The sequence below is a fragment of the Aptenodytes patagonicus genome, chromosome 4 (assembly GCF_965638725.1).
Source record: "Aptenodytes patagonicus chromosome 4, bAptPat1.pri.cur, whole genome shotgun sequence".
Lineage (NCBI taxonomy): Eukaryota > Metazoa > Chordata > Aves > Sphenisciformes > Spheniscidae > Aptenodytes > Aptenodytes patagonicus.
Window position 1 is genome coordinate 79,596,919 of NC_134952.1, and position 12,185 is coordinate 79,609,103.

The window sequence follows — 12,185 nt, forward strand, 5'->3', positions numbered from 1 at the left end:
ATTTAGTTGTGACTCATCTTTTACCCCTCTTTGCTCTGTCCTTAGGCAAATTCTCATTGACTCTGCTGGGACACAGAGGGCCTAAGAAAAGGCAGATCCAAATCTTGAGGCTATTGACTTTGGTCTTTTACCAACATTATTTTTCTTGTTATGCAAGTGCCTGTCCATGTAGTTCTGCTTCAAACTATTGAAAGCTACTGTGTGTAAAGAAAATGTTTCTTGAATATAGAAAACACCCAGAAATGTGCTTGCCATATCTTTGAAACCAATATTTTCTCACGTAAAGTGTCAAGACTCTGGTGTGGCACAAGTCAGCTTTTTTAAATAATTTTTAAAATCATGAACAGTCTGAAGGGTCTAAACGAGCAGCATTGCGACCCATGCTGAGAGAGGAGGGTTTCTTCCCTGTTGCTTTTTACTGATGAATTTGTACGTGAATATTCTGTCAACATCATATCCTGCTACTAATGCATTTCTTCTTGCTTTTCTTATTTTTTGATAGACAAAAGATCTCCCGGTACAGTCTGAGAGGCCCAGCTACCCACCTCCCCTCTTCCTCTCACCATGTGTTAATTGTGGGAATTGTGGGTTGGTTCTTCACTATCAAGATCCTCGAGTACATCCAACGTCTCGCAGGGCACATGAGCAGCAACAGCACTCAGTAAGGTTCCCACTGTCTCCCATTTCACAAGGGCGCTGATTTTCTCAAAGCATGGTGACCACGGGAGAATAACATGGTGCTATCGCAGTGCCATCCTCACCAGTAACTAAATCTGTTGTTTCCCAGCTTGTTGTTGGTCCAGATCAAGGTTTTGTACTGGGTTTAGAATTAGCCCTAGGTCTGGAAGAGCCTTCCTGATCTCTGTACGGTCTCTCTTCCCTTACCATCTGCCCCAAAATGCTGATTTTCTCTTGATAGCCGTGTTCTTTTCTTCCTTGCTGTTCCAGTGTCTTCAGCACTGAATTGCACAGAGTGCTACCATGTGCAAATCAAAGCATAACCAACAGAAATCTGTGCACAAAGAGGAAAAATTGCAGCAATTTAAATAAATGGTTGATGAGTTATACTTAAAGTATATATTCTTATATATTTTAAATTTACTTTGGCAAATACTGTTTATTTACAGAACCACTAAGAAGAAAAAGGGGATTATTATACATTTGTTTTCAATGATACTGGTGGTCATTCCTTAATTAAAAAAATAAGGTTGTTTGATTGGACTCTTGCTGATTTCTTAGATTAATTTACTTCCACAACACACATTCAGAGCCCTTTCTAGCTATATAGTTGCCCAAATTCATAAGTATGGATCTGCTCTCTGGAGCCCAATTCTGGGCCTTCAACATAAATGATAGTAACAAAAATGTGAATGTAGCTGTGGTCAGCATTATTCCGGTCTCTTCCCTCTATTTGGTCTAAGAAAGCTTGTTGACTAATATGTCTTATTTCCGTGTCTTACATTGGGTATTTCTTTCTCTGGCCCTGTCTTTGCAAAATGACTTTCCTTCTTCTTCACTTACGGCTTCTGCATTCATAGGTAGTAAAACTGTCCTGCCGTCAGGCAATACCGCTGTAGCCAGACTGCACGATCCCAGGTTCCCTGTACACCTTCTGGGGCAGGCAGACAAGCTATCGGCGGGATTCACAACGTTGCCCTTAAACTGTAAGGGCAAAATCCCAGATGCTGTTGTTTGTACCCAGTAGTATCTTCCCTCTGGTACGCTGCTGTGAAACAGGATTACGTGAGGAATAAGGTTCTACTGAGGGTGAGATGCTCTGGCTGTGAATGCTTTAGGAATGCAATTTTCCCAAGCAAGCCTGTGTATTGCAAAAAAGTAAAATAAAAAAAAAAAGAATCAGCGGAAGTGATCTGAGTGTGGCTAACACAATGGGAAATTTGCTTTTTTTCCTGGCAGACAACAGGGTCCTGTCTTCCTCAGCATGAAGAAGAACAGCTTTGCACTAGGGCAGGTTATGTGAGGGGGAGTTTCTATTTCAAGGAAAATACTGCTTCAAAGAATGATATTTTTGAAGTGCTTTGGGTTATCTAAGTGGGCTGTGCTTGTTCAAATCTAGTGAGAATGCATTTAAACATGGTGAATGTCATTTTAAATACACAGTATCTGTTTCTGGCTATAAAGATGTCACATATGGAAAGATGCTTATTATTTGAGAAATTATAGCTGAATTTTTGCAAAATGCATATAAGGCTTTCAGAGTGTAGAAATCCAACGGAAAAGCTGTGGTCAAACAAGTCATTTCTATGTTTCAGGAGTGTGCTTATCTGCCTATTTATCAGAGTTGGACGTATTGCAAAATGTTTTTTCACTGCAATTTGGACACTGTCCCAGATTATTTTGGCTCTTCTCCCTGAACTTTCATCATCTGGGTTTCTAATTCTGTGAGGGATCACTGGGTTTACAACTTTGCCATTCCTGCCGGAGCGCTGGGGTCAGTTTGACTGGTTGCTTTGTAACTCCCAGTTTCATTCTGAGTTTTCTTTGAAATTCTTTGTCTGTGTGAGCACAGCGTTGCTGCTCTGAGCTTTGGATACCTCCCTGAGCAATTTGTTTAGCAATGAAGAAAGGTGCTAGAATTTAATGAGTGTCCTGAGTTAACGTACGTAATCCTGTGTGTTTAGTCTGTGCTTTTGCTTTTTCATTTTTTTTATACCTTGCACCTTTTCGTTCCTTTTTACGTTTAGTAGAAACACTTTGTTTAGTCTGACATGAAATACACCTCTTGCTTCTGAAATTCATTCAAGTTTGCATAGTGCAAGCACATGCGAAAGAGAAGAGTAGGTCAGAGAACAGAAAATTCAACAGAAACTCAAAAAAGCAATACAAATAAGTGTATTTTGAACCACTGGTGGAAAAACTACCTCTGCTTAAAGCAAAGCAGAGTCTTGCTTTGTATCAAAGCCTATTTTGTTTGCCCACAAGCACAGAATTAGTTAATAATTCCTGTGGACGGTATAATTTCAGTGAAAATAGGATAGCTCCTTTTTTCCTGACAGTGTATGAGAGTGATTACTGCTATGTAACTATAAATGACAGCATACATAAAAGTTTAAATCTGTTTTCTGTATCCACAGCTTCATCCTGCCATCTTAATTTAGGCAGAACTTCTTTAAAAGTCTATGAAATTTCTTCCCTACAAGTTGAAATCTGTAAGAGTCTCCTTGGGACTACTCAGGATTTTGTCAGAGTAATTTCTGCAAAACAAGAATTATTTTCCCAGTTTAACTAATTTGAAGCAGTAATTACCTGAAATTTGACAAGCTTGCATGTGCTACTTAAACCAGATAGACAGCTTAATACAGCTTCAACTGAAGCATCTGGTCCCAAAATCATTTTCTCTAGTGGTAATTTGCTCCTCATTTACCACCGTGTGTGGTATAAGCTATAATGCAGTATGTATTTCTCCCAGGATTTCCCTGGATAAAACTATGTTTGCATGGACATAACCTTCCCAATACTTCCTCTTATAAGAAAGATGGTAATTTTTCCCATCCCACAGAATTTTCAAGAAGTTATTTGATAACAACTAATGTTATAGTAACACTAATGCTAACCTGTGGGGAAGGGAGGAGGGCAGAGAACTTTATTAAATGGGTTATTCCTGTCACACTGCAACATGTTACAGGTGTTACACATATTCAAACTGGAACAGCTTCACCTGTCAGGTCGATGTGTAGCAGGTTTCTCTGGGGTTCTTTAGCACAGAGGATGTGATGCCTTCTAGTGTCTTCTGGTGCACTTTATTCCTTAGCCCTTTTAAAATCTTATTTGTTTCTGTTAATGTTTCTTTTGATTTGTGGGATCTAGAAAGGTTTACACCAGTATTTCTAATGAGTGCAGCATCTAAACCACATGTCATAAAAAAGGAAGCAAGCTGAAAGACTCGATCAGTGGAAATATAAAGCTAAATATAAGATTTTTTTGTAAACTACTTTTGTATGACTAATAAAAAACTTCACAGCACAATTATATTTTTATCATGTCACTATTCTTTTGTTTGAAGTGTCTATGAAGTCCATATTGCTGTAATAATGTTTTATTGTTCTGTGCAGCCAGACTATCAGTGGTATGTTCCTGACCAGTTTCCGCCAGATGTGCAGCACAAGGCAAATGGTAAGACAACAGCTGTACAGAGCATATTTAAATGTACTTTTTTTTAAATGGGAGCCTTTGAGGGATGTAGGGTAAACTTTCCTATTTATCTGTTGAGTGCTTACGTGACAGCTTTGCCTCAGAGAGCCGAGGTTGGTGTATGTGCAACACAGGTGAGGTTTCTAATGTAATACCATCTACATTACGGCTTTCAGCTTTGTTGCAATTCGTAAAATGTCTCTATTACACATTACAGGAGCACACATTTGCCTCATTAAACACCTAGTAATAGTCCTAAAGAAAAGGTATCCTCAGAGTTGTCCTTAGAGCTTCTGTTGCTCCAGCTAAGGCTAAATTTAACGATGTGCTGAACCTGGGGGCCAAGATGGGGCAGATTTTAGAAGTCCTTGGTAACAAAGTACAGGCTTTAGGATGTTGTTTCACCTTAAAGGCAAAATGCCCATTGCTATTCTTGATCTGCTCTGATAGTTCAAGGCGCCAGGTCTGAAAATAAAACCATGTAAACGGACAAAGTTAATTAGTTGCCAAAGTGTCGGTGCAAACTATCTTTTTGAAACCAGGAGGAGTACTTAATATTTGTACCTGGATTTGAAATTGTGCCTGGGTGTTTCGAAGTACTTGTTTCAGACCACTCAAAAGATGGATGCCAGAGAGCACAGGGAAGAATGGACGTTGTTCTGGGTGGGAATCCGCCCCTCCGGATCTTCTCCTTCAGAAACTCCCCTAAACCACCCTTTTTCTCTCAAAAGTGGTTGAGAATTATGGCACCTAAAGTTTTGTGTTTTGCTGTTCTCATGTCTCGTAGCCCTTTTGTAGAGATACTTTCTCAGATGAATGATACGTCATCCTGGTCTGCAGGGGGACTAGCAAAGTTTGCTGGTGTTTACTGCAGGAGTGTGTGTGCTTCATGTGTCTGCCATTTCACGGTGCGAGTGGGTACCATATGGGGTGGCAGGGGCAGGGACTCATCACCAAAAGCTGTTTTGTAACATCTAGAAGAAGATGATGGCTACAGAGGAGCTATTCCATTATTTATTGTCATCCACATTTGCACAGAAGAGAGGGCAGGGTGGGAACGTAGCTCGCCGAAATGGAGGGTGAGCTTCCCATAATTACATGGCAACTGTTTGGAGGGTTCTGATGTGGTCGTAGGGAAAGTAGTGCTGTGACTGCAGGAGAGGACAGGAGATTAATTTTGTAGTGCCTCCCACTTAAACTCAAAGTGATTTACTGCACCAGAGAATATAGGGAGGATGTTTATAACAGTGAATGAAACAAGTCCGGCCACCAACTGCAGCTGTGGTCCAGGGCAGTACACTTAGGGGATCTGAAGAAAGAGAGTTCTTCTTTTACCCTGTTTGATTATATGACTCAACTTCTGGCTCCCTGAAAAAACTTTTTTTAAATCCATGCTCTGTCTTTCTGTTACTGTTCCTTGTCCAGAATATCCAAATACCTCCTTCTCAATGGGACAGTGAGTAGGACACTTGGAGACTTTTCCCTTCCCTTTTTTCTTCAGTCCCCATAAAGAGGAATTCTCAACGAGTCCCGTCATAGCGCTGTGTAGGATGTCTGCTTTAACATCTTCGGGGCTCTTATTCTTTTTATCTTTGCTGATGAAGATTATTTTATTAGTTGTTGATCACAGAGAAGTCCAACTGCAACTATCAGTTAAAAGGCACTAGCCTGGGTTTATGTGTTATATATAGTCACCTATATTAAATCTGCATTTAAGTGTTTTGAGAAAGATTTCAAAGATAGAAACTCCAAGAACACACAATGAAAGTATTCTTGATGTTCCAATTTCTTTGTTCTATTTTGTAAGAGTGCTAATTACAATGGTGGGTTTAAATGAGCTAGTATGTGCAGCAGCATTCCCGAGTCTCATTTCTCATCTTTCATTTCTTCATTAGGCGATAAACTGACCAATAAATTTTACCTCTTCTGAGATAGGGCTTCATTATGGAAAAACAAAACAGCAGTGCAGCAACTTTTAGTCATGAGGCAGTTTCCTTTAGGAAAGCTATTTCAGTAGATTGATGTTTGTAGGGAAAACCCTTAAGTTTTCCTTAACTGAACAAATTTTCCTTTGACACTGGGTATTTTTTCTTAAGGAATAATTACAAAATACAGGTCACACATTGTAACTTCAGAGCTGAACACAGGTGAAATGAATTGGGAAACTGATTTTTTTTATGATATACCATCAAAAAAAGCCTGTTTTAAAGATATCTGAAATCTATGAGAGTCTCTACATCAACTCTAACTAGTTTGCTATAATGTCTTTGGGACTGCAAAGGCATATTGTCATCAAGGAGGATTTATTACTTTTTCCTGCAGTTTTGTATAGATGTTCCTAGACTGTGTTTTCCTCCCTCTCTCCCCTCCTTTGTGAGGGAGGAAGTTATTTGCACCCAGGTGCTTTGGCATTAGACTTAGGTCCTTCTGTAACCAGCTGTAATCTCATGTTTTCTGCTTCTCATGTAACCATATCTGTACTTTTGTTCTGACTGGCACCACTTTTCTTAGCTTCTCCCGTGTCCAAAGAAGGCTGTCTTAAAGGACTGCTGCCTCTTTGAAGCCTAGTTTCTCCTTCTGTTTTCTGTAAGAAACACCTCTGTGCCTGTATCTGCAGAAATAGGATAATCACTGAAATATTTTTAAAATTTAAAACAGAAATCTGCTACAGAAATTTGATCAGTCCTATTTGATCCTATTTTCCAAAGTTTCTACTCCAGTCTATTATTTTCCCCACAGATCTATGTTTTGGTAGTTGGCAGAGGATCACTTATGCACAAGTCTGAGGAGCGCTGTTGCCTCTAGCACTGCACTTTCATGGTAGTGTGATGGTTTGGATCTGGCACTTTTTGATTTGAGCCTTTTCTAATTAGCCTGGAAATAACTTCATCAGAATACAGGAAGAATGAGAGGAATAAGGGGGCAAAATGAGAGGAAAAAAACCAAACAAAACCACCAACCCTCTCAAAAAACTTTGTTCTTTTTTCCATTAAGCCTTTCTTTCCAAAATGAGACTGAACAAGATATGTTCCACGGTAGCAAGGCAATGGTAATTATCTAAATGAAATCCTTGCAATTTAGCTTTATGAAGAGAGTGAAGCTAAAGGGAGCTGCTAAGATTACAGCTATAAAGTATGGCTTTATGCAAAAACCTTACGTGTCTGTTCAGAGTTTGGAGTAGTGAACACCACTTGTTACTTAATCAGAGCTACATCAGCTCCCTCTTTCCCAAGAAATTTGGCAGTTAAGTGAGGTTCAGCGATGTGCTTAGCAGTCCTCGGTTCCTTGACTAAAACACCTCAGAGCTGCCCTACACTTCTTGTTGGTGAAGTAATCTGTGTGTCTCTGTATTTTGCAGCTAGAGTATCTAGGAGCCATTTAAGGATTTAATCCTACTGAAAAGAGCATAAGGAGTTGGTTTTAGTGATCTGCCTTTCTGTTTTACAGCTAAGTATCTATGGACCAGTTAAGAATCTGGATGAAGAGAAGGGTCTTGTAGCCCTTGTGGTACATAAGGCTGAAGTTGCTCTCTAGAGAGAGACAGTTATTCCCAGCGTGGCCACAGGCTGGCTGCTGCGGCTTGAGAGACCAGTCCTCAGCCTTGAAATCACATCAGCGTGCCCTTGAACACAGAGTTCAGAGCGTGATGCAACAGCATGCTCGAGTATCTTATCCCTGCCTTGGTTCATGGAGGGCATGGAAATGTGACGGTGGTAGTGTGTGCCTATGAATATGTGGAGGTGACCAAACACAACTAGCAGTCCTGGTATGTGTGTTTGATTACATTTATTTAACATATTTACTTCTCTGTACGCCTAAATAAATAAAATAAAAACTACTGGCTGGATGTAGACATTCTGGCATCCAGGAAGGGATTCTGTGGATAAGATTTGGCCTTTCTTTATATTTTTGATTCAGTAATCAAGATTTAAATTATTTTCTCAATTATTTTTTTATTTGTCCACAGTTGCCCACAGTTATTGTTGAATTGCCTTCTTTAACTGGAATTTGATGATCCCCCTGGCTGCATAAAGCCACTCAACTTGTTTTCAAAAACATGTCTCTGGCTTTAGGGAGTTTACTTAAAAGTAAACAAAGAACCATTCAGGCCCCTCTGGCTTTGGGACCCTAGAAACAGTTTTAGTAGGCTTCATAGGTTAAAAAACACAGCCTCTCCATTAGTAAGCACAGAGACAGCTTTGACCTGCCAGGGGTTGCATGGGACAGTGAAGAATTACTAACCATGTAAAATACAATTTTCCAAAAAGGATGGGAAAAAAAATTATGTCCTTGATGATGTGTTTAGTGAGTTGATGTATTCCATCAATATGGAATTGCACATTTGCAGTGCAACCGGTACCGAAGGCATGCCCGTGGTTTGGGGTGGCTTTCATGCCAGGCTGCACCGCACGATGCAGTTGCCTGCCATCTGTATGTCTGCACGGCCACAGGAAGGTAAGGGTTTAACCCAGTTCTTCTCCTCCTGCTCTTTCATGCTGCAATCTCGTCAAGAGTTCAATTTTCCACGCCACCACTGGGATCCGAACTGAATCCAGAAATATTCAATATTCAGGCGGTTTGCAAATAGGAGGGTGTGGGCTGTATTCAGGTTTATTGGTCTGGTTTTACTAGCATTTTCTTCCCATTTGTATCCAGAAAGTTTCATGTTGCACCTCTTGTTAAACTCCTTAAAAACTCCGATAACTCATACCAGAGTTCAGCTTGTCTGTGAACATAAGTATTTCTTCTCCCTATTTTCTCAAACATTAAATACTCCAGCTGAAAGCAAGCAGGGCAGAGAGATGGATAGGAACGTTTTGTGTCCAGCCGTGCTCCGTAGGTGGGCTGCAATGGAGATGAGGCTGCCAGGGAAAGACCACTCAGGTAGACCTCACAGGGCAACTGCCTGTCTGCAAAGCAGGATTAGGGGAAACCGTCAGGCTTCCAAAAAAGCAAAGGTGTTTCCTTGAAGGTCACAATAGAGAAGGGCAATGTGGAAAGGTAAGCGATGGGAGGCAGGTAGAGATTAAGGAAGATGATGAGATGAGATGTTGTCTCGCTGCACCGGCAATGTATTTCCAAGAGAATAACTCTTCCTGCCCGCCTCTGGGCTGGTCCCTCCCCAGGTACTTTGCTGTGCAGAAAGCCTGAGCCTAAACTGTGCGTAAATTCTTCTAACTTAGCCTTGTCTGACCAGCAACGCTGCCTTCGGAGGAACATTATCTCCTAAGTCTCTCCGTGCTCTGTCACTCAGTGTTCCTGGAATGAGTTTCCGATCTTTTTGTTCTTGGTTGTGGGTTTTTTTGGTTTTTGTTGTTTGTTTGGGGTTTTTTTCTTTTTAAGGAGCAAGGCAGAAAGATTTCCAGCAAGTGTACTTAATGGCACTTTATTTGGCAAGCAGTGTTGACTTCCTTCCTTATCCAACTGTGCAAAATTGAAAAGACAGTTGAAAAAAAGATTGATTTTGGAGATTTTCCCTGAACCCAGTTTTTTAATGAAAAATTCTCTGGAAAAGAGGTTTATTGCTCAAAGCCTACTCAGAGCAAGAACCCTTTTGCATGCCACAGCTGCTGGCATGTATTGCCTTTTTCACTTCCAAAATTAATCTTACTGTATTTGTTTCCTTGGCAGAAAGATTCTCGGTACATGTATTTAAGAACCCCAGTTACTCCTTCAGAACATCAGCTATAACTACTGGATTTCTTTGACCTAAACTGTACGTTTTTATTTTGGATCCAGTTATGCCAGGCACAGGGAGAAGCCAAAATGTAGCCCTTCAGCTACCTCTCAGTTCACAGGGTAGCTCTGGCGGCTTGTGGGAGAGGCGAGAGCAGCTGGTCACCCCCTCGCCTTGGCATGCCTAGGGAAAGCAGAAATCAACCTGCAAAAAGCCCTAGGGATGCCCAGATGAGCACACGAAGAAGCATGATGTGTCCGCTTACTTTCATTATAACATCATCTCTTGTTCCCTTCCACACTCTGCTGCTTTCCAGATTTTTGCCCTCAAGGTACCTGCTCTGCTGCTAATGTTGTTATAATTACAGCTAACTGGAAGAAGAGGAGGGAGAAGTGTGGGGTTTTCCACTGAAAATAATGACATCTGTAGGGAGGGGGGGAAAAAATGAAAAACTGAAAAATGGATTTGTGGAGGTCTTCAATGAAAACCAGACAGAAAAAAAGTTAATTAACTGACGTCTTAATTTTCCTGGAAAAAATCCCAGACCCTAAACGTTTTTGGTATTAGCTTGTCCTCAGTGCATACATTACATTAGAAATTATCAGTGCTCGCAACTAGTCAAGACAGATTTAATTAGCAGCTTGCCATCCCCACTGGGAATGAAAATGGGATTATTTTCAGAATTTTTACTGATACTACTTGGTTTCTGCTGCTGCAATGTAACAAAAAGGCTGTTAGCACACCTTTAATTTCTAACTCCAGAACATGAGAAGTTGCCTTTTTTAGAAAGGTATTGCTTTTAAAAGTCAGCTTGAGCTAAAGATCACAGAACGTGTTGTAGTTTTTCAGAGTACCAGGCAGAAAAGTCTCATGTGAAGAGGAACAGGATATGTAATTTAAACAGCTGCATGATTTGATACATTGTTTCACAGAAATAAAGTTATCAGGATTTATCATTCAGTACCTGTTAGATTTTTAAATGGCTTCACAGACACTGGCTTTTTTTTTTTTCCTTTGAGAATGAAACATAGGGAAGAATCGAGGCTTTTAAGGGAACTTGCCTGAAGGGGGATGTTGATGGTGGTCTTCTGGTGATAGGTGACGTGGTGGCTCTTTTCATTAAACCATTCTCTTTCCTGGTCACTTGATGAAGCATCCATCTGCTATCTGGAAATAGCCTTAGTTCCTCATTGGTCATCTAAGGAAGTGATGTAAAAATTCATTCCGTGCCATTTGCTTGTTAAAGTAGCAGCCAAGGGCTACCTACCCTCGTTGTATGGAGTCCACCTTCCTTTGCCTGTTGTGTTTTAAGTGTACGAGGATTCTGTGCTGGGCTCTGAAGCCTGCTTGTACTGCGAAATATCCAGAAGGTTTTCTGAACGGTTAGTGCCATCCTAGGTGGGAGAGACTCTTTGGTTTTAGGAACTAACATGTTATATTATGTTTGCCTTTCTTCTCTGGCAGACCACGCCTGCAACGCTGTGGTATCTGCTGGTTTGCACCAGCTGCGCAAGAACTTTAGGAGCCAAAAGCATCCTGGCATAAGCAGGGTGACCTCAGTGTGTCCCAGTGGGACTCGGGACTGGGAAGGAACAAAAATAATCGAAGGACATCCCCACTGTATAGCTGCCTGAGGTGTTTGAATATCCAAGTCCTCTCTTTTTTCTTCCAGATTATATTGTTATATGAATATCAACATTTGATGCGAAGCTTGGAAGCACATTTCTTGTTAGCAAAGTTTTTTTCCACCGCCTTTGTTGTTACAGGGGGCTATTTGCATGAAGTGAAATGAACACAGAAATATCTATATTTATCTACCTTGCACAAAGAACCAGTCTGCTAGTTGTTGCTCTTCCTGGCTTTTGTGAACAAATAACATGAATTTTAGCTCTGATACTACCTGCAAGGAAAAGGTGTCACCAAAATCAGTGATTCACGGTACTGCTGCTTGCTATAAACGTGGACCTTTTGGATCAAGTTTTCTTTCATATACATTTGGATATCATCAGCACTGTGGGTTTGGAAGTGAATGATGGGGTTACTTTGTAGCAGCTGCAGAGCAATTCTCCTAGGCAAATTCAAAACCCTGCTGGAAATATTTCACTCTTAATGTTTCTCTTGTAAGCGAAATACTATGTGCACTTGTGTGTGTGCTACTAGCGATGTGTTACAGCATTTCCAGAGTCTTTTGAAACTTCAGGAAGGAAGTATGTGTTACACTGGCAATAGCGTATTTCCTTTCTTAGGTTTTATTTTGTTTTCCTAGCTCGAGTGAGTTACTATCAAACACATCTTTGAACCACAGACACCTACTTAGCAGTAGGTACTACTACCTAATTCTTCCCTCTGTCATATT

General features: G+C 40.6%; 1 protein-coding gene across 2 annotated transcripts in view; it reads left to right on the top strand.

Annotated features, from left to right (window-relative positions):
* TNIP3 (TNFAIP3 interacting protein 3) overlaps positions 1-12,185 on the top strand; it is a 51,981-nt gene that overhangs the window by 39,018 nt on the left and 778 nt on the right. For both annotated transcript variants that reach the window (XM_076337673.1, XM_076337674.1), the window contains exons 10-11: positions 503-661; positions 4,074-4,134. In XM_076337673.1, coding sequence (XP_076193788.1) covers positions 503-661; positions 4,074-4,134 — 220 coding nt within the window. The remainder of the gene's footprint in view (positions 1-502; positions 662-4,073; positions 4,135-12,185) is intronic.